This window comes from Delphinapterus leucas, chromosome 10 (assembly GCF_059928025.1).
Source record: "Delphinapterus leucas isolate spDelLeu-1000000601 "Yukka" chromosome 10, BTC_Dleu_Yukka2, whole genome shotgun sequence".
Lineage (NCBI taxonomy): Eukaryota > Metazoa > Chordata > Mammalia > Artiodactyla > Monodontidae > Delphinapterus > Delphinapterus leucas.
The window spans coordinates 47,955,600-47,978,894 of record NC_143138.1 but is presented as its reverse complement, the minus strand read 5'-3'; the positions used below and the strand labels follow the sequence as shown (position 1 = coordinate 47,978,894).

Genomic DNA, 23,295 nt, shown 5'->3' with positions numbered 1-23,295 from the left:
TTATAGTGACTTGCATTAGCTACTTGTATATTTTCGAGATTATTCCTTTGTCAGTTGCTTTGTTGGAAATATTTTCTCCCATTCTGAGTGTTGTCTTTTAGTCTTGTTTATGGTTTCCTTTACTGTGCAAAACTTTTACATTTCATTAAGTCCTGTTTGCTTATTTTTATTTCCATTTCTCTAGGAGGTGAGTCAAAAAGGATCTTTCTGTGATTTATGTCATAGAGTGTTCTGCCTATGTTTTCCTCTTAAGAGTTTTATTCTGTCTCTCCTTACCTTTAGATCTTTAATCCCTCTTGAGTTTATTTTTGTGTATGGTATAAGGAAGTGTTCTAATTTTATTCTTTAACATGTAGCTGTCCAGTTTTCCCAGCACCACTTATTGAAGAGGCTGTCTTTTTTCCATTGTATATTCTTGCCTCCTTTATCAAAGATAAGGTGACCATAGGTGTGTGGGTTTATCTCTGGGCTGTCTATCCTGTTCTATTGATCTATATTTCTGTTTTTGTGCCAATACCATACTGTCTTGCATAGCTTTGTAGTATATACTGAAGTCAGGGAGCTTGATTCTTCCAGCTCCAGTTTTCTTTCTGAAAATTGTTTTGGCTCTTAGAGGTCTTTTGTGTTTCCATACAATTTGTGAAATTTTTTGTTCTAGTTTTGTGAAAAATGCCATTGGTAGTTTGATAGGGATTGCATTGAATCTGTAGATTGTTTGGGTAGTATAGTCATTTTCGCAATGTTGATTCTTCCAATCCAAGAACATGGTATATCTCTCCATCTATTTCTATCATCTTTAATTTCTTCCATCAGTGTCTTATAGTTTTCTGCATACAAGTCTTTTGTTTCCTTAGGTAAGTTTATTCCTAGATATTTTATTCTTTTTGTTGCAATGGTAAATGGGAGTGTTTCCTTAATTTCTCTTTCATATTTTTCACCATTAGTGTATGAGAATGCAAGAGATTTCTCTGCATTAATTTTGTATCCTGCTACTTTGCCAAATTCATTGATTAGCTCTAGTACTTTTCTGGTAGCATCTTTCGGATTCTCCATGTATAGTATCATGTCATCTGCAAACAGTGACAGCTTTACTTCTTCTTTTTGATTTAGATTCCTTTTCTTTCTTTTTATTCTCTGATTGCTGTGGCTAAAACTTCCAAAACTATGTTGAGTAATAATGGTGAGAGTGGGCAACCTTGTCTTTTTCCTGATCTTAGAGGAAATGGTTTCAGTTTTTCACCATTGAGAATGATGCTGGCTGTGGGTTTGTCATTTATGGCCTTTATTATGTTGAAGTAGGTTCCCTCTATGCCCACTTTCTGGAAAATTTTTATCATAACTAGGTGTTGAATTTTGTCACAAGCTTTTTCTGCATCTGTTGAGATGATCATATGCTTTTTTATCCTTCAATTTGATAATATGGTGTATCACATTGTTTGTTTTGCATATATTGAAGAATCCTTGCATTCCTGGGATAAACCCCACTTGATCATGGTGTATGATCCTTTTAATGTACTGCTGGATTGTTTTTGCTAGTATTTTGTTGAGGATGTTTGCACCTATGTTCATCAGTGATATTGGCCTGTAGTTTTCTTTTTTTGTGACATCTTTGTCCGGTTTTGGTATCTGGGTGATGGTGACCTCGTAGAATGAGTTTGGGAGTATTCCTCCCTCTGCTATATTTTGGAAGAGTTTGAGAAGGATAGGTGTTAGCTCTTCTCTAAATATTTGATAGAATTCACCTGTGAAGCCATCTGGTCCTGGGCTTTTGTTTGTTGGAAGATTTTTAATCACAGTTTCAATTTCAGTGCTTGTGATTGGTCTGTTCATATTTTCTATTTCTTCCTGGTTCAGTTGGAAGATTGTACTTTTCTAAGAATTTGTCCATTTCTTCCAGGTTGTCCATTTTATTGGCATTTAGTTGCTTGTAGTAATCTCTCATGATCCTTTGTATTTGTGCAGTGTCATTTGTTACTTCTCCTTTTTCATTTCTAATTCTGTTGATTTGAATCTTCTCCCCCCTCTTTTTGATGAGTGTCACTAAAGGTTTATCAATTTTGTTTATCTTCTCAAAGAACCAGCTTTATTGATCTTTGCTGTTGTTTCCTTCATTTCTTTTTCATTTATTTCTGATCTAATCTTTATGATTTCTTTCCTTCTGCTCCCCCTGGGTCTTTTTTTCTTCTTTCTCTAATTACTGTAGGTGTAAGTTTAGGTTGTTTGAGATGTTTCTTGTTTCTTGAGGTAGGATCGTATTGCTATAAACTTCTCTCTTAGAACTGCTTTTGCTGCATCCTATAGGTTTTGGGTTGTCATATTTTCATTGCCATTTGTTTCTAGGTATTTTTGATTTCTTCTTTGATTTCTTCAGCTATCTCTTGGTTACTTAGTAGTGTACTGTTTAGCCTCCGTGTGTTTGTATTTTTTATAGTTTTTTTTCCTGTAATTGATATCTAGTCTCATTGCATTGTGGTCGGAAAACATGCTTGGTATGATTTCAATTTTCTTAACTTTACCAAGGCTTTGATTTGTGACCCAAGATATTATCTATCCTGCAGAGTGTTCCATGTGCACTTGAGAAGTGTATTCTGTTGTTTTTGGATGGAGTGTCCTATAAATATCAATTAAGTCCATCTGGTCTAATGTGTCATTTAAAGCTTGTGTTTCCTTATTTATTTTCATTTTGGATGATCTGTCCATTGGTAAAAGTGGGGTGTTAAATTCCCCTACTATGATTGTGTTACTGTCAATTTCCCCTCTTATGGCTGTTAGCATTTTTCTGGCTGTTAGCATTATTGAGGTGTTCTTATGTTGGGTGCATAAATATTTACAATTGTTATATCTTCTTCTTGGATTGATCCCTTGATCATTATGTACTGTCATTCTTTGTCTCTTGTAATACTCTTTATTTTAAAGTCTATTTTGTCTGATATGAGTATTGCTACTTCCCCTTTCTTTTGATTTCCATTTGCATGGAATATCTTTTTCCATCCCTTCACTCTCAGTCTGTATGTGTCCCTAGGTCTGAAGTGGGTCTCTCGTAGACAGCATATATACGGGTCTGGTTTCTATACCCATTCAGCCAGTCTGTGTCTTTTGGGCAGAGCATTAAATCCATTCACATTTAAGGTAATTTTCGATATGTATGTTCCTATTTAGCTGTGTTCAGTTTTTTTGTAGGTCTTTTCCCTCTGTTGTGTTTTCTGCCTAGAGACGTTACTTTAACATTTGTTGTTATGCTGGTTTGGTGGTGCTGAATTCTCTCAACCTTTGCTTGTTTGTAAAGGTTTTAATTTCTCCATCGAATCTGAATGAGATCCTTGCTCATGGAGTAATCTTGGTTATAAGTTTTTCCCTCTAATCACTTTAAATATGTCCTGCCACCCCTTCTGGCTTGCAGAGTTTTTGCAAAGATCAGCTTTGATCTTTCTGCAAAGATCCTTCAGAGTTTTTGAAATATCAACTGTTAACCTTATGGGGATTCCCTTGTATGTTATTTGTTGCTTTTCCCTTGTGCTTTAAATATTTTTTCTTTGCATTTAATTGTTGATAATTTCATTAATATGTGTCTTGGTATGTTTCTCCTTGGATTTATCCTGTGCTTCCTGGACTTGATTGACTATTTCCTTTCCCATGTTAAGGAAGTTTTCGACTCTAATCTCTTCAAATATTTTCTCAGACACTTTCTTTTTCTCTTCTTCCTGTGGGACCCCTATAATCCGAATATTGGTCCATTTAATGTTGTCTCAGAGGTCTCTGAGACTGTCCTCAATTCTTTTCATTCTTTTTTCTTTATTCTGCTCTGCCGCAGTTATTTCCACTATTCTATCTTCCAGGTCACTTATCTGTTTCTCTGCCTCAGTTATTCTGCTATTGATTCCTTCTAGAGTGTTTTTAATTTCATTTATTGTGCTGTTCCTCATTGTTTGTTTGCTCTTTAGTTCTTCTAGGTCCTTGTTAAACGTTTCTTGTATTTTCTCCATTCTCTTTCCAAGATTTTGGATCATCTTTACTAACATTACTCTGAATTCTTTTTCAGGTAGACTGCCTATTCCTTCTTCATTTTTTTGGTTTGGTGGCTTTTTACCTTGCTCCTTATCTGCTGCATATTTCTCTGTCTTCTCATTTTGTTTAACTTACTGTGTTTGGGGTTTCCTTTTCACAGGCTGCAGTTCGTAGCTCCCGTTAATTTGGGTGTTCGCCCACAGTGGATGAGGTTGGTTCAGTGGCTTGTGTAGGCTTCCTGGTGGCTGTGGGTGAGGCTGGATCTTGTCCTTCTGGTGGGAAGGGCCACGTCTGGTAGTGTGTTTTGGGGTGTCTGTGAACTTAATATGACTTTAGGCTGCCTCTCTGCTGATTGGTGGGGTTGTGTTCCTGTCTTGCTCATTGTTTGGCATGGGGCATCCAGCACTGGAGATTGCTGGTCATTGGGTGGAGCTGGGTCTTTGTGTTGAGATCGAGATCTCTGGGAGAGCTCTCACCAAGTGATATTACATAGGTCTGGGAGGTCTCTGGTGGTCCAATGTCCTGGACTTGGCTGTCTCACCTTGGAGGCTCAGGCCCAACACCCAGCTGGAGCACCGAGACCCTGCCAGCCACACGGCTCAGAAGAAAAGGAAGAAAAAGAAAAACCTGAACAGATAGAACCCCAAGCCAAATGGTAAAAGCAAAACTAAACAGACAAAATCACTCAAAGAAACATACACAAACACACACACTCATAAAAAGAAAACAATCAAACAACATCAAAAAACGAACAGACAGAACCCTAGGACAAATGGTAAAACAAACCAAAACAGAAAACATCACACAAAGAAACATACACACACACACTCAGAAGAAGAGAAAAAAGGAGAAAAAAAATAATAATAAAAAATATTTTTTAAAAAAGGAAGAGAGCAACCAAACCACTAAACAAATCCACCAATGATAGCAAGCACTAAAAACTAAACTAAGATAAAAAATCAGATGCATAATGCAAACCCCAAGTCTACAGTTGCTCCCAACGTCCACCACCTCAATTTTGGAAACATTCATTGTCTATTCCGGCCTTCCACAGATGCAGGGTTTATCAAGTTGATTGTGGGGATTTAATCCACTGCTCCTGAGGCTGCATGGAAAATTTTCCCTTTATCTTCTTTGTTCACACAGCTCCTGGGGTTCAGCTTTAGTTTTGACCCCACCTCTGCATTTAGGCCACCTTCAGACATCTGTTCCTGACAGGAGGGTGTTAAAGCAGTGGCTGATTAGGGCTCTCTTGCTCATTCAGGCCAGGGAGAGGGAGGGGTACTGTAGTCATAATTGGAATGCAGGGCAAGCCTGTGGTGGCAAAGGCCAGCATGACATTGCAACAGCCTGAGGCACGCCATGGGTTCTCCTGGGGAAATTGTCCCTGGATCACGGGGCCCTGGCAGTGACATGCTGCACAGGCTCTGGTGGTGTTGGGGGTGTGTGTAGTGACCTGCACTTGCACACAGGATTCTTGGTGGCAGCAGTGACAGCAGTAGCGGTCAATACATGTCTCTGGGGTCTGAGCTGATAGCTACGGCTCATGCCCACCTCTGGAGTTCACTTATGCCGTGCTTTGTCGTCTATGGGCACACAGAGTAGGAATCCCCTCACCTTGCGCGCCCCAAAACAATGGCCTCTTGCATCTCCAGCAGGTCCAGACTTTTTCCCGGACTCCCTCCAGGCTAGCTGTGGTGCCCTAACCCCCTTCACGCTGTCTTCACGCAGCCAACCCCCGTCCTCTCCTTGGGGTCTGACTGCCAAAGACCGAGCCTCAGCTCTCAGGCCCCACTCACCCCGGTGGATGAGCAGACAAACATCTCAGGCTAATGAGTGCTGGTCGGCAGTGATCCTCTGTGTGGGAATCTCTCCACTTTGCTCTCTGCACCCCTGTTGCTGCACTCTCCTCTGTGGTGTGGCTCCAAATCTTCCCCACTGCCCACCCCTCGTCCCCACCAGTGAATGGGCTTCCTAGTGTGTGGGAACGTTTTTTCTTTCACAGCTCCCTCTCAGAGGCACAGGTCCCATCCCTATTCTTTTGTCTCTGTTTTTTCTTTTCTCTTTTGCCCTACCCAGGTATGTGGGGATTTTCTTGCCTTTGGGGAAGTCTGAGGTCTTCTGCCAGCGTTCAGTAGGTGTTCTGTAGGAGTTGTTCCATGTGTACATGTATTTTTGATGTATTTGTGGGGAGGAAGGTGATCTCCATGTCTTATTCCTCTGCCACCTTGAAGGTCTTCTCATAGCAGAATTTCTTTGCCTCAATGTGCTACATGTCTTTAAGAAACCCAAACATCTTTAGTTTCCCCTCATAAGAAGACAAAAGTAGATAAACTTAGACCTGTTTAGCAAGTAGTGTTCCAGTGTTTTATTTTATTTGAAATAACCTGGATGGTCAATAATTCCTATCATTTAATTTAATATAGCAAAACTAAATTTTCAAGTTGCCAAAATCAGGAGAGACTATTTTAGATAAACATTCCCAAAATGCAATTTTTTTAAGTTCAACTAAAGAAACCTCTTATCTCATGTACATTTAATTTATTTAAGATTTCATTATACCAAGTTCTTTTCCTTGCTGACAAATTTGACTCTCAGTATAATGAAAGTATTATTCTTAATACTGATGACTCTAAAGACATGTCTATATTAATTAAACGAACAAACAAGCTTGTTTTTGCTCATTAAGGATTAGTCCTAGATCACATGACCCTGAAATTTATTTTGGCCAGTTTTCTTTATATTTAGAAATATTTAACTTGTAAGCACTTACTTTTCTTTAGGCCAATTAAATATAGCTCATCTACAAGTTACTTTTTATGTAAAAACAGATGGAACCAGAGATCTCCTAGCCCCATTTTAAACTTAGTTATGAACCAGGTATTATAATATAAAACACATTGGTTTATAGTGGTTGGAATAAGTTAAAAAAATTTTTTAAGTTCTCTTTCCCCTTCTCCCTCTCAGTCTCAGGAATTACAGGTGGTCTAGCTAAGTGTTTCTGAGAGCCCTCATAGAACATTTACATCTCAAGGTGAGACTGATTTGGAGTGTCAAAGATCTATTTACCTGTCCCGAGGTGACTCAGCTCAAGTCTCAGATGACCCAGTTTGAGTTCTCGACAACTCAATGACAAGGACCCAAAGGTTCTGAGCTACTTGTTGGTCCTCAGATCTCCTGGGGAACCAAAACTGAATTTCCTGAGCTTAGCCTAGAACCGTATTTCTTAGGGGTTCCTGTCTCTGAGAGAGGTTCCCGGAGACCAATGGTGGGAAATGACAGGGAAGGGCGGACCCGAAAAAGACATATACACAGATCCAAGCTCACTGATCAAGATGAGAGACAGATTAACACTAAAGACATGCTCTTGGCCTCCTGATTATATCCTGAAGGTGAGAGTGCTTCAGGGATTGTGACTATGGATGATTTACATGTTCCTGGTTGCATGGACGCATGCTTCAGGTCAGCAGGGAAACTAGAGCCAGTCTGCCCTGATCCATGACCAACTTATACTTTCATGGGACTCTCCAAGTGGTGAGCACCCTGATGGGTCTTCAGTGCTTGACCTGTGCCCACAATTGTGGCAGAGACTCACAAGAGCAGCTGGACAAACAAAACCACATAAAACCAAGATCCTTCCAAATTCACTGATGAAGACTTGAAACAAACCAATGACAGAAATTTAAACTAAAGACACAAGAAACAAAGAGGTGATCTTCCTGTATGGTGGCCTCCAGAGGACTTTGTCCAGCCCAACTCCTCACTCACTTAGCCCTCTGCTAGAACGGAGTTTGTCCAGCTCCTCACTCACCTGGCATTTCTGGCCAGGTAAAGCCAGTGACCCCGTGTTGGGCATCCCCAGGACAGTACCCTGATCCATGACAGGCATCCCAATCAAGGATATTTGGGAGGGTTTGTCTTTCCAGATGAGTGCTCCCAGATCAGATGCTTGGCTGTTTTCAGATCTCAGACTTATTCCAGTAGGGCTTGTTGACTCAGAGGTCAAGGGCAAGGGCTAAATCACCCTGTTCTTTTGGCTGGCCACCTGTTGGCCTTGAGTCAGAGAGCCCTCTGGCTGGATTTGTTATCAAATTGGTCACCTGGAGCCACACCAGTGTCCTAGTTCAGGCCGAGACCCCTAGCCCCCCAAGACCCCAGGGAGGTTCTTTTCGGCTCAGATTCGCACAGCCAATAACAAAACCAGTGCTGAGACTGGAACAGCACAAGCTTTATTCAATGGCCAAAGAATGGCACAAATCAACTTCTTTGTCTCACAATCCCTTAGACTCTTCGAGCAACATGGGGGTGTCTCACAGTCCCTCAGACTCTGACCTGACCTCTAAGACTGTAGAAGAGAGGAATGTCTTGCAATCCCTTGGACTCTCAGAGCCAACCTGGCCAGACCAGATTAACTGTGCAGTTCTTGAGTCATTTCTTCTCCCCCGTTGAGATGGGGACAGAACCCTGAAGCTGATTTGTGGGATAAACACCTCTCACCTCTCCAAAGGGACTCTCCAGATCAAGAAGTCCAGAGCAGCTTCTGAGCCCATTCACCAAGTTGAGGTGCATAGACCTGAAAAATCAGGCACCAAGAGGGATTCCCCTATGCCCTTCCCCTTAGATCCCCCAGCAACATAGACAAATTCGCCCGGGTGAACTGCTGCAGCCCACTGCGTTGCCTCTTGGGAGCTGGAACAACACAAAGGGGTTAGGTGAGAGGTCCCACCAGAGTCATCAAAATTTGTCACCTGCAAACTGTGTTCTTTTAGTGGGTGTCAAGTCAAAAGACACAACCAAGACAAAGATCAGGAGAAGGAAGTATTTATTACTTGCAGCAAGTAAGGAGAACACTGGGGATCTTTCCCAAAGCCGTGTCTCCTCAACGTTTAAGATAGTGGGGTCCATGAAGTATTGTGCAGCTGTGTGACATGTCTGTAAGCCTCAGTCATAATGTTTATGAAGACAATGACTAACATCTTCTACAGAAGCGTCTGGAATGCAATGTCACGTACGGGGGCCACTGGCGACATGTGACTCGAGCCGTTGAAGTGTAGCTAGTTTGACTGAGGAACTGAATTTTAAATTTCATTTAAATATTAATGTGTAGTTTGCATTGTATTTCTGTTGGACAGTGCTGGACTTGTCCAGAAGGCTAAGGGGCAGGGCTATGCACTTGCCCTTCCTGATGTATAGCCTTCATGCAAGGATATGAGTTGCTCCTCAGCCCAGTGCTGAAGCTTCTGCCACACGCATATGGGCACTGCTGAGATTATGCCCCTCTTTGAAAATTTGAGAGAAGGAGGCATCCCTTTTCTTTATTTAAACGTGCCACCTTATTCCAGGTGTTGGGAGAATGTATTACCTATGCAAAGCTGGCGAGTTTCATTTAATTTTCAAGGCTCTGGAAATATGGGCTGGGAATGAGACACAAAAAGTAAATAGAATCAAGAGAGGGCTGGTTTGATAGGGGATTAGAAGGATGGGAATGGATAGGGAAGGAACTCACAGTTGGATGCACAGATTTTGGTATTATTATAGTAATCGAGTGGTGGGTAGATGAGTGCCAAATTTGTTATGCTTCATAACTTAGGTATGTGTTTCATGTATGTATCAAAACTTCTGTGATTAAAATGAAAGGGTTGGGGTAAGAAAATTATCAATTATGTTTATTTGTATTTGAGTCCCTATGTTCATTCCAACTCAATATACACACATGTGCCATATGTGAACATGTTTGATGTACTTTTGTTGCATTGTATTAAATTTAAGTATGGTTCTTATCATTTGTCAGGGCACAGATGTTTCTTATTTCATTTAAAAAACTATTAAGAAATTGACTTTAGATTACACTAGAAAAAACAAGGTTGAAGGTTATTTATGGCTGTCCTTAGTAGGGTCTAATGACCCTTCCACTAGGTGGAAGCCATGGAGACCAACTTGCAAAATGTTCAGGAAATCCAGAATTTTAGGGTAGGGCAAACAAGTAATGTTAATAACACTGAGAACTTAAGGAAAAATATAGTCCTCTTAAATGCAAAAATCATCTCATTTCATAGGAAGAGTTATAGTTTCTTCTTTAAGACAGCAGGAATAAAGCATGGAAAATACTACATAAAAATTTTTTAATGGTTTTTCTTTTTAATACAAAATAAGTATTTTGATTTTAAAAGTAACAAAATCATTCAAGGTACTGTACTAAGATTTAGGCTCGTAATTATTCTTAGAGCTTATAAACAACTGTGATAGGACAAGGTTCTTCCATTTGGTCATAGAATGTCAGTTCTGCTCTGGGTTCACATATGTCTATTTTCTCTCTTTATTAAACTCTTGAGGGCATCTTGAGGAAAAATAAACCTATATTTTCCTATGTAAACCATAGCGGGGTATAAGCTTTCAGTAAATGTTAGTCAAATCCAAGTTGAATAACTCCTTCTAATTCTGTTTTCAGAGACTTCACAGGTGGAATAGGATCAAGACCAAGGCCAGGTAATTTAGTGTTGGCAGCAATAACATCATACACGCCTCCCTGAAATTCAGCACAATTCATATTACAGTTTCATATATTTCCCCCTTTTATTTCTTCAGCTTTGCTGCCTCTTTACCTGCTTCTGAAAGTGCCACCCCTCATGCTCAGGGCCCAGGTTAAGGAGCTAGAGGCCGAGTTAGTGATGGGGTGGCAGTCCCATAGCCTTCCCGCTGTGATAACTTTAGTACAGTAACTAGTAACTTTAGTACAGTAACTTCAGTACAGTAACTTTAGTTACTTTAGTACAGTAACTTTAGTTAACTTTAGTTACAGGTAACTTTAGTACAGTCAGGTACTAAAGGTAACTTTAGTACAGTCAGCCAGAGAATCTTGTTTTATTTGTCCATCATTATTAGCTTGGCATGTTAACAGTATCAAAATGCTTTCTGTATTCACTTATTTGATGAAATATATAGGCTGTTTTACTAAAATTTGTATTTTTGCTTGGTAGGAATGTTAGCCAGTTGAATTTTGATGCTTACAGTGCATACCTACTAACAAAAAATAGTAACCTTGTTTTACATACATATTTCTATAAGCTCTACACCTATATTATATGAGTAAGCATATCTTTTATTCTATCTCCGTTACTCTGACACAGATAACTTTAGGTATTTGTATTTAATTAAAGCAGTGTTATATCACATTGTTTCTCTAATAATGTAAAAATTATGGATTCTTAAAACATAAAAGTTTATAGTAATTGTTTGAGAAAAAAGAGTGTATTCCTTAATATTTCTAATTTCTATTAAAGAGGGCCAAAGTTCAACAGTAACAGTAAAGTTTTTAACTAAACCTGGACAATTCAGGAAAAAAACTTAGTGACTGTGCTTTTAACATATGTGTATGACTTGAGTATAAAGTTCTATTTTACTACTTTGGTTAATTTGGAATTATTGCTTAATGTTATTTTCACTTTGGCTTCCTTAATTCACATTCTTTTGTAGAGTTAATAGGTATAGTGAACAAAGGAAATGTGAACTGATTTACTGTAATATTAGTCCATGTCTCCACATTTATTAAATTTGCTTTGGAAGAGTTATTGACAGTTTGGGGCCAATCTGTCACGATCAGCATAGATGCAAAAAACAAATAGCTTTGTTATTAACATATCTAAAGCTGTCATGTTGACCATGCTCTACTCCTGCTATTTTGGCATAAGGTAAGTTCATAACATAATCATGAAGTTAAAATGATTGTCGTTGATTGATTTTATAATAGTGATAGCAGAATACATACATATGTAAGCAATTTGCAGTTCAGTTGTGATTCATAATAAGAATTATTTTTCCTAAAGGGTATGCTGAGTTAGCTAGTTTAAGACTTGACTTTATGTCAGCAAAATTGATCAGATCTCTGGATATTTAAACAAACTATTTAGCACAGTTAACATGTAATATATTATATTTCTTAGACCTACAGCTTGTTATACCATCTACTTTTTAAAAATTTACTGATTCATATATTTTAAATTTAAAACAGAATGTACTATAGCATTTTAAGTGTTGTCAGTGAATGCTAAAGTTTACCTATAAAGGAGTGATTAGTTTCAACTAATCTTGTAGAACACAGTAATGCATATGAGGAAATTTGAGTTACTACTTACAAGTTATTCCACTTTCGAGTAAAACAAAAATTTTTTTTCTTCATCTTAATGCAAAATGGTTTTTCTGCATATTATAAAAGTCATACTTTTTAAAATGTTGCGGGTAAACTTGGACTATTGGTTGCTTTATCAAATCACAAACAACTGGTACCAGCCCCATCCACTTAGATCACCTTCTCTGCAAATTAGTATTCTTTCCATTATGTATAACCAATAGCTATAGTCCTGTATTGCCTAAGTGCTCTGGAAAAAAATTGTCAGAGATGAGAGAATTTTGTCAAAACCTGGGTATGCTCCCAGGACTATATCTAGTATGTGAACATCATTTTCCATGTGCTATGGCAGAACAAAGGGTGAGAACTATTATTTTAGAGTGCTAAGTGGCTGTATTAGAATATGATCTTGCCTATTTTGTACTCCTAAAATGTGAACTTCTAGGTTCATATTGTGGTCATACAGCAGTATTTGATGTACCTCCAAACTCCTATAAAACAAATAACCATGAAGCTGTTTCAAGTTAACACTATTAAAAATCCTCTTGTTCTGTCTTTTAATACTAACTAGATTGTATAAATTATTTGATAAGATATTCTTTAGGTTAAATAACAGAGTTTAAATAACTCTGACAACAGAGTTGAAAATTTAGGAATTTCTATACTGAATGGATGAAAATATTAACAGTAATTAACATGGAATCAATGAATGAATAAACACTTTTTACACATATTAATTATTTTAACTCTATTTCCCTAACCTTTGTCACTTATAGATTACCATGGCACAAATTTGGCTGTATCTGAGTACCATCTATATTACTATTTTCCAAATATCGATTTCTTTAATTTGATTTACTTTCTCAACTTAAAGTTATCTAAAGGGAAGTTTATATTTTTGTTACAAATGGGAAACCAGAATAGCGTCACTTGCCATAATAGGTGACAATTATAAAAAATAAATGCAAATCTAAGCAAAACAACATTATTAAATTCTAGTAGATACTGTTATCTGCTTATCCTGAGGTCTGTTTTCTTTGTTATAAAGGAACATTAGCTCATATCTCAAAGATGGTGATGACATACTTGTTCCATACTGAAACTTAGCCCTTGATATAATCAGTAGAAAGAAAAGAAAACTGGAAAACGAATACCTTTTATACCTGATCTACTTACTATGTAACGTTATGCTGTTTAAGTGCCTCTAGCTGCAGGAAACTCAGTTATGTCCAAAAGTTCTCTGGATGAATAATTTTTTAAATTAAAGTATAGTTGGTTTACAATATTATATTAGCTTCAGGTGTACATTGATTCTCTATTTTCATAGATTATACTCCACTTAAAGTTATAAAATACTGGCTCTATTTCCTGTGCTGTACATTACATCCTTGTATCTTATTTATTTTATATGTAATAGTTTGTACCTCTTAAACCCCTTCCCCTAATTTGCACCTCCCCCTCTCCCCGCTGGTAACCACTAGTTTATTCTCTGTATCTGTAAGTCTATTTCTGTTTTGTTCTATTCATTTGTATGCTTTATTTGTTAGATTCCACATGTAAGTGAAAATACACTGTATTTGTCCTTCTCTGTATGACTTATTTCATTAAGCATAATATTCTCTAGGTCCATCCACATTGCTGAAAATGTCAGAATTTCATTCATTTTTATGGCTGAGTAATATGCCATTGTGTATATACACCACATCTTCTTTATCCATTCATCTGTTAGTGGGCAGTTGAGTTGCTTTCACATCTTGGCAATTGTAAATAATGCTATAATGAACATTGGGGTGCATACATCTTTTTGAATCAGTGTTTTTGTTTTCTTCAGATATATAATCAGAAGTGGGATTGCTGGATCATATGGTAGTTCTATTTTTAATTTTTTGTGGAAACTCCATGCTGTTTCCCATAGTGGCTGAACCAATTTACACTCCCACCACCAGTGTGCTAGGGTATTTATGTGTTGTCTTTTTGATGATAGCCATTCTGACAGTTGTGAGATGATCTCTCATGGTGGTTTTGATTTGCATTTCCCTGATTAGCAAGGTTGAGCATATTTTCATGTGCCTGTTGGCCAGCTGTGTGTCTTCTATGGAGAAATGTCTATTCAGGTGCTCTGTCCATTTTTAATTTTTTTATATTGAATTGTATGTGTTCTTTATTCATTTTGGATAGTCACCCCTTACCAGACATATCATTTGCAAATATCTTCTCCCATTCAGTAGTCTGTCTTTTCCTTTTGTCTGTAGTTTGATTCACTGTGCAAAAGCTTTTAACTTTCATTAGGTCTGAGTTGTTTATTTTTGCATTTGTTTGCCTTGTCTGAGTAGACATATTTAAAAAATATTGCTAAGACCTATGTCAAAGAGTGTACTGCCTATGTTTTCTTCTAGTTTTATGGTTTCTAGTCTTACATTTAAGTCTTTAATCTCCATTTTGAGTTTATTTTTGTATATGTTGTGAGGAAATGTTCTAATCTCATTGTTTTACATGTAGCTATCCAGTTTTCCCAGCATCATTTGTTGAAGAGATTGTCTTTTCCCCATTGTATGTTCTTGCCTCCTTTGTCATAGATTAGGTCACCACATGTGTGTGGGTTTATTTCTGGGCTCTCTACTCAGCTATGTGTCTGTTTTTGTGCCAGTACCATACTGTTTCTGACTACTGTAGCTTTGTAGTATAGTCTGAAGTCAGGGAGCATGATACCTTCAGCTTCGTTCTTTTTTCTCAATATTGTTTTGGCTCTTCAGGATCTTTTGTGGTTCTATATATTTTAAAATTATTTGTTCTAGTTCCATGAAAAATGTCATTGGTATTTGATAGATATTGCATTAAATCTATACATTGCATTGGGTAGTATGGACATTTTAACAATATTATTTCTTCCAATCCATGAGTGCAGGATACTTTTCCATTTTTTTGTATCATCTTCAGTTTCTTTCATCAATGTCTTCTAGCTTTTTGATTATAGGTCTTTCAATTTCTTGGTTAAATTTATTCCGAGATATTTTATTCTTTTTGTTGTGATTATAAATGAGGTTGTTTTCTTAATTTCTCTTTATGATAGTTCATTGTTAGTGTACAGAAAGCAACAGATTTCTGTATATTAATTTTGTGTCAGTTCTTTAAAAATAATTTATTGGTTCTGTTGTCTATAGAGTCAAATTAATCAAACAATTGGATATTTTGAATTGGAAAAATGTCTAGGGTCTTTTATATATATAAAAGAAATAGTCCTTCCCTGTTGAGATAGGGGAAATGATGTTGTATATTTGTGAAAATTAAATCATACCAAAACATATGATGAGAAACTTATTCTTTGTCAAGTTAATAGGGTACATTTTAATGTTATGGATGCTATTTGTGTAGGTCAAATGTAAATTTTTGGGAGTGTCAGTCAAACCCAAATTTAAAATGCAAATGTAATGTCAACTAAGACTATGGCCAACTTTGACTGGATTAACACTGATGTTTCTCCCTCCTTTGCTGGGCTTTTCATTTTTCAGCAGCTAACACCCAGGCACTGAACTAATAGATGGGAATTATTATGCTCTGCATTTTGAATAGAAATTTTCTCTTCATGATTTCCAGGCTCTTAATTATCATACTAGATGACTGAGAATCTATTTTTATACTTGTCTTTTGTTCATAAAGATTACATCTATGTAAAGTAGTCAATGTTTCATCCAAATATTCCAGACAGCACAGCTATATTCTAGTTGTCCTTATTATGAGCAACTTTCAGTAGCTTGCTTTCAAGTTAGTTATTAACATAGAATACTTAATACTAGATATCACAATTGCCAAGGTGATTTTTTGTAAACGCCTTCTCTAATTTTATTGTATAGCAATTCTTTTAGCATGTGAAATGTGCTTACCAGACTTTAATCAAAACTCTTATAATATTAGTCTACACTATGCAATTTGACATATAATTATATATTTTTCTATATTGTTTTTTGGGATTTGGGTATGTTAGTTATATTTTGCAACCATATTATAAGCACCTTTAGTAAAGTTTGCATATATCTTGAGTATTTCCTCTGAGATCAGGCCCCTGAAAACTACTTATTTTGTAACTGATGCAGACCTACCACTGTTTAAACCCTTGTTTATTCTTGCTATTGAGAGCAACTGAATAAATAATCTTGTGATTACTTAAAGACTAGGGGGAAAATGATATTTTAATGTTAGACTTCAGATTGGGGAAGAGGTGGGAGATAACACATTTTCTCTATCAGTGATGAATTGTGTCCTAGTTCCTCATGCCAGGCAGGCACTGGGGGAGTGTGGACCAGTTGTAGATTTTTACATATTCTTTGGAGGACAATATCTTTTCAAAAAGGTACTCAATCTCACAAAAGTTATTGATGGTCCCAATCCAAGCCCAAGTGCAGACTGCAAATTAGCTGTTAACGCAGCCCACAACCCTGCCCCAGGGGTTTCTGCACTGGGAAAAGGCTAAATGAAAGGAGGAGAAGAAAGCTACACCACCCTCTGGTAGGAGTAAAGGGAGGTCTATGTGGCTTGGGTGATGATTGTAGCTTAGTGTACAAATAATTGAGTCAATGTAGAAAAGCAGGGCTTTCAAATTCCAAATTGCCATTATTAATGATTACTGAGATTCAAAAAGTGGTTTCAGGACTTCCTTGGTGCTGCAGTGGTTAAGAATCCACCTGCCAATGCAGGGGACATGGGTTAAAACCCTAGTCCAGGAAGATCCCACATGCTGCAGAGCAACTAAGCCCATTGACCACAACTACTGAGCCTTGCTCTAGACCCTGTGAGCCACAACTATTGAGCCTGTGCTCTAGAGCCCACGAGCCACAACTACTGAGCGTGCGTGCTGCAACTACTGAAGCCTGTGTGCCTAGAGCCCATGCTCCACAACAAAAGAAGCCACTGCAGTGAGAAGCCCGCCCACTGCAACAAAGAGTAGCCCCCGTTCGCCACAACCAGAGAAAGCCCGTGCGCAGCAGCTAAGACCCAACACAGCCAAAAATAATAATAATTATTTATTTATTATTTTAAAAAAGTTTCAGAGTGCTTACAACTACCCTTTGAATTGTTGTCATACAGTAATTTGGGTATTGCAGATGGTGACTGGTGAGCGAATAGTAATGAGAAACAGGCAAGAGGCCTCTTCTGTCTGGACCACCTTCCTGCCCTCCAATACAGCTGAGATCTCATTCATTGTTAATTGACATTCCTCACTGTGGATTCCATAGATTATTTGGGATGTTTTAGATGACATGTTAATTAAAATTTATTTATTTATAAGTTTCTTATTTATCTATAAGAAGCTACTTATTGTTTCTTACCACATTGGAGTCAAAAAGCACAATTCTTTTTTTTTAATTTATTTATTTTTTATTTAGTTTTGGCTGTGTTGGGTCTTTGTTGCTGTGCATGGGCTGTCTCTAATTGTGGCAAGTGGGAGCTACTCTTCATTGCAGCATGCAGGCTTCTCATTGTGGTGGCTTCTCTTGCTGTGGAACACAGGCTCCAGGCACGTGGGCTTCAGTAGTTGTGACATGTGGGCTCAGTAGTTGTGGCTCACGGGCTCTAGAGCACAGGCTCAGTAGCTGTGGCACAAGGGCTTAGTTGCTCCACGGCATGTGGGATCTTCCCAGACCAGGGCTCGAACCTGTGTCCCCCGCATTGGCAGGCAGATTCTCAACCACCATGCCATGAGGGAAGCCAAAAAGCACAATTCTTAAAGTTATTTTTTAGCAATAATCCTAGTTTTATTTAAATTCCCTTAATGATGGAACCAGATGGAGGACAGAAGAGCCTGTTCAAGAGCATTTGGAGACAGGGATTTTTATAGTTGTATAAGTATATTTTTATAGTTGTGGAAGTATATATAGTATATATATATAGTACAATAAGTATATATATAGTAAAGAAAAGCTGAAGCAACATTGCTAAATTAAGCATAAGATTGGCAAATTTTCTGTGGGGCAATAAAGGCATATCATTTTTGTGATTAACGTCTTGATTGGCCTATAAAGTCATACCAACATGTCAATTTCTATAGGTTAACCACTAACTCTACAGGACTGTAACTGCCTTCACCTTTATCGGTGTGGATTAAGAGTATTAGATTAGAATCAAGTAAAGCTATTAGAAAATGTCGTAACATGATATCAGAGAATCAAGCAATGATCATTTTGTCTGTTTTCCATGATTGAGATAAATTTTTCTTGTCCAGGTAATTGAATGAGAAGAGGGTTCCTATCTTTTCTTTCTGTTCCTTTTAGTTTGATTGGTTAGCTTTTGCATACATAGTGCTGAACACAGTGTATTTTCACAGCACAATATTTTCTTCTTGAGAATTCTGAGCTTCAATAGAGTTGACTTTCAGGAAAAAAAAGGTTCCCTCTAGTAGGAATAAAGGGAGCCAATATGACTTGGTTAGTGATTGTAGCATAGTATAAGAACAACTAAGTCAATGGATAAGGGCCAAGCTATATGGAATAGGCCAAATGCATGTTATTTTTAGGCCACAAATTCAGGGGAAAAAAAGTCTAACTTTCTATATTTTCCCAAAACTGAACTTAATTTTTATATTAAGCCCCTATTCCACATCTCAGAAAACATAATCAGTTAGCCTAAAGGCAAATTTCAATATGTTGGTGATTTCTTTATCATATCAGGCTTAAAGTCAGACAAACAGAATTGCACTTCTCTTTCTTCTTCTTCTTCCCTGAGTGGTATTTTTGTTCCAAGGATTCAGTTGGCATCATTGTACTGAGGCTTTGAGCCTGCCTGTGCTGGTATCTGCTCTGAGTACTGAGTGGGGGTCACCCTTCCACGTTGCTGTCCTGAGAAGTGGGCACAGCCCTCCCTGACTTCCAGCTCCCAGTACATGTTCCCATTTCTGTCTGTGTCCCCTTGACATGAAGGCAGGACTTCTGTGGGGCAAGCTTCTTGCTCTGTCAGCTCACCTTCTCAGGGGTCTGGGAAGGTTAGCCTACTCTTCCACACTCTCTGGGTTTGGAGACTTGGGGGCTGAGCCTCTGACACCCCAGGAAGCTGTCTCTCCTGCCCCATTCCATCCCAGGTCATATGGTGCAGGGAACATCTGCATGGCTAGGACCTCTCAGAGCTCGCTGTGGGAACTGCGCCCCCAGCCTTTCCACTCTTGAATCCCCAAAAGTAGAGACTTCTATCAAACATCTCTGCCCTCCTCACTGCCCCCACCGAAGACTTTGCCCAAGTGAGCTGGAATTTGAATCTCTTCTGAGACCTTCTTTCCTTCTCGTACGTCTTCGTCCTTCCTCCTCAAAGAAGCTTTATCTTATCCAGGAGGGGCAGGAAGAAGAGTTTGTTCAGCTACAGGTCCTGTGAATCTCTCTGCCTTCTGCTTAGACTAATGCTTTTAAAGTCCAGGAACGTATGCTTTCTGTTCCCTGGTTCCTCTCTACCTCCCCATCTTGGGGCAGTGCTTGCCTCACTCTGCTTCTTGATAACAGGAGGTTCATGAGGTCAAAAGTAAGTGTGGGAAATAATACAACAGTGAATTCTTCACACAGCATCTTGCCATGTGTATTATGTAGTCATTTTAAGGGGATTAGCAACTTTAAATATCCTGAGATTATATATTTTTAAAAAAATAAAGACATAGAGAATTTGGAATAGGATGAAACTCTAATCCTCACACACACACAAATTAAGCCTGAACAAGATGTGAGATGCATTATGTAAAGGTGATTCAGCCAGCATTCAAGAGTGAAGGACCTCAAAGCGGCCTTGCTTCTTTGGCATTTAAACAGCTTGTTTCTGAAGCTGGAATGAAAGGGAGTGGAAGGAACCTGGTCACCCAGGGTGAAAGGTGCTGAGGCTTTATTGCAGCTTCCTGTCATCTTGTCGGAAGTTCTACCAGGGGCTGGACTGTGGGGGGACTAGACCCAGAACCTTGAGTCTCTTCCTAATAATTTCTACCTGATTGTGGAACCATCTATTATTGGTCTGTGTTGGGAAAGATTCCATGCCCACACCTCCTGGTCATCATCTTCTCTCTCACTTCCCTCTCTCCCACGGAGGGAGTCATTTAACAACTCAGGTCCAAGCTTCGGCCTCTCCTCAGCTCCTGCTCCCCACAGACAGTCACCATGTGCTGCTCCATGCTGGGCCTGACTTAGGCCCTAGGCCTCTTCTCATGAGATCACCTTTCCTGAAATCACCATCTGCTGTGGTGCCTGGCTCCCTCTGCAGATGTACCCAGTACTATACCTTTTCATGGTACTGCACACAGGGAAAACTGAACACTCTGCCGTTCTCCAGATGTGGCACTCACTTAGCTGACTCCTGTCCTTTGCTGAAACTGTTTTTCTACTCAGAAGCTGCCACTCAAATATACCCTCCCTCACACCAAATCCATGTCCTGTGCCTACTGAAAGCCTATTCATTCTTCATGGGCTTCTCAGATGAAATGTTTGCATCAGTTCTCTGTCCTTCAACCATGGCCCTCTAAATGGACCTCCCATGAACCCCTTGTGAATGCAACGTTCTTTGTCTAATTTTGCTGCCTTCTATGCTGCTGGGCACAGAGGTTCATTGCTGAGAATTTGCAGATTTAAGCTACAATTCAGTTACTTTATTTCCTTTTCACAAAAGTAGAGGAAAGAGACCAGAGCAAATCTGTTCACTGTACTTAAATTTAAAAGGTTGTCTTTCAACAGGGCAGTTGGTCCCATATGGAGAAGCCATGTATGTTTTAGCCCCCTTTATAAAAGGAAACTATTTTTTTTACTTTTTCAGGGAGCTCCTGCTCAACACTTTCTCTTCTCCAGTTGTTCAAAAATTCCTGATTCTTAGCAGAAAGAATTCAGAAAAATAGTAGGTTGATACTATATCGTGGTCAATTGGGGGAACATGAGTAATCCATCTTTTGTTCAATTTATAGTAATTAACAGTTTCAGAGTTTGTGTTGTGAATTGTGGTTTCAATAGACTGGATATATGATGTAAATCAAGTCTCAAAGAACAAGTAATGGGCAACTAACTTGGCTATTGTAATGTGCCATGAGATAATAAAGCAGATATAGTGCACTGCACAGGCTACAAAGACATAATGCTTCCAGTTTATTACTTGTACATGCTTTCCAAAAATATTTGATCCATTAAATGTTCAAAGGTATAGTCAGAGCATGTTAAAAGTAGCAACTCCTTTTAAGAAAAAAGTAGTATTTCAGGTGTGGGAAGGAGCATCTATATTATGTTATATTGTCCATAATTTCATGGTCTCCCAGTGACAAGTTAGGAGACTAAGTCAGTGTAGAGTTTAGGGCCCACCTTGTTGCATGTCCCAGTTCTTCAGTCTTGGTTGGACAATCTCGTTAATTTCAGTCATCTATAAAATGGGGATAGAAACAACTACCATTCAGAATAGTTGTGAGGATCACATGAGACTAAATGTGTAAAACCCTTGCCAACACCTCCTCCAGGTCCTCCTACCCACCACCACAGAGGGGAAATGTAGCTGTTTAATGTCATGCTAACCACACAGTAAGCTAGCAAATATAAATTTTTTTACACCCTAAGTAAATTGCCTCTTATAATGAATTTTGTAGTTGCCTTCTAAGTTTTAAAACACTAATTAAGTTCACTATTTTAATAAAAACCATAAACTGAATATAAAGTATTCCAATGTAAACTTTGATTTTATTTAAATTTTAATGAGACCAAATGCTTTCTATCTTTCGCAGTAGGAACCATATAGATATGAATCATGAGCATACTATATATGACTGACGTTGGAATATGATCAGCTTCTATGATGTCTTTTTTTTTTTTTTGCCATGCTCCCCAACTTGCAGGATCTTAGTTTTCCAACCAAGGATCCAACCCAGGCCCTTGGCAGTGAGAGCGTAGATTCCTAACCACTTGTCCACCCTTTAAATTGAAAAGAAGTAACAAAGTAGGTGAAAATACTTTTAACATGTAAAATACAATAAAAGGATTAGTAGTCAGACAATGTAAAGAGCACTTACAAATCAGTAAGAAAAAAAAGCTTGGGACACAAACAGAAAATCACCAAAGAAGTACAATAACCTCATCAGCATTCAGATAAACAAAAAATAAAACAAAATCAGCTTGGCAAAATTGAAAAGTTTGATTATAGTGTTGATCACGATATAGAAAAATGGATTCTCTTCTGATCAGAGTGCAAATTGATTCAGCCACTTTAAAATGTAATTGTTAAAATAGGAAATATGTGTATCAAAGGGCCCAGCTATTTAATTTCTCCTTATTTACCCTAAAGACCCCTTGTACTATGCACAGTGAGGCACGCACATATATACCCACTGCAGCATCATTTATAATCATGAGAAATTGAAAAAAAAACTAAGTTCCCATCAAGACGGAAGTGACTAAGAAACTATAATGCATGCAGGACATGTAATACTGTTCAATAGTGGTCATAAAGAATAAGCTATAACTGGGTGTGTTGATAAAAAAGAATCTCCATGACAGGCTGAGAATAAACATTGTAAAACAGTCTTATAATGTGTCACCATTTATTTAAAAAGAGGGAAATAAAGCATGAGATAATACTATAGATTTTCTACAATAGTAGCTTTCAAAGTCTTTTTGGAAGTAAGTCTTTTTGGAAATGACACTTAGTAAGACACACATTTTATATCTCGACTGGGTGGATCCTTACTACATGCAATGCACTTTGAAATTTTTATATCCTATTCTATTTCATTTCATGCCATTCCATTCTATTTTTCAAAATGCTGGTCATGACTCATTAAACAGATTTAGGACTCAACCACAGTTTGAAAAATATTGTTCTGAAGATACACACTGAAGTACGTAAAGAGAAAAGTAACTGGAAGGCAACACACCAAGCTGATATCAGAGGTTTCTTCTGGGGAGGTGGCTGATGGGTGGTGGTTCCAGGGACCCTCGAAGTCTCTTCTGTGATACTTAGGTTGTTTTACATTTCTTTGCTTGTTTTACGATGGGCATGTGTAATTACACATTTTAGGATTTATTTTTTAGCGAGTAAGCAACCAAAACTATTTTCAAAACTCAAGGACTTACCTTATGGTCAAAGGTCTTAAGGAAAATAATTTTAAGCAATTTTGTATATTGAGTAATTCAGAAGGCACACATTCTAGCTAACTGTCTCTGTTTTTATATCTAGCC

The 23,295-nt window shown here is 38.1% G+C and overlaps 1 protein-coding gene across 1 annotated transcript in view; it reads left to right on the top strand.

Moving 5' to 3' along the window:
* The window catches only part of NEK10 (NIMA related kinase 10), a 308,999-nt gene that overhangs the window by 244,565 nt on the left and 41,139 nt on the right, over positions 1-23,295 (top strand). Inside the window, exons 31-32 of the mRNA XM_089918950.1 lie at positions 10,454-10,491; positions 10,591-10,715. Of these exons, the coding sequence (XP_089775076.1) occupies positions 10,454-10,491; positions 10,591-10,715 (163 nt within the window). The remainder of the gene's footprint in view (positions 1-10,453; positions 10,492-10,590; positions 10,716-23,295) is intronic.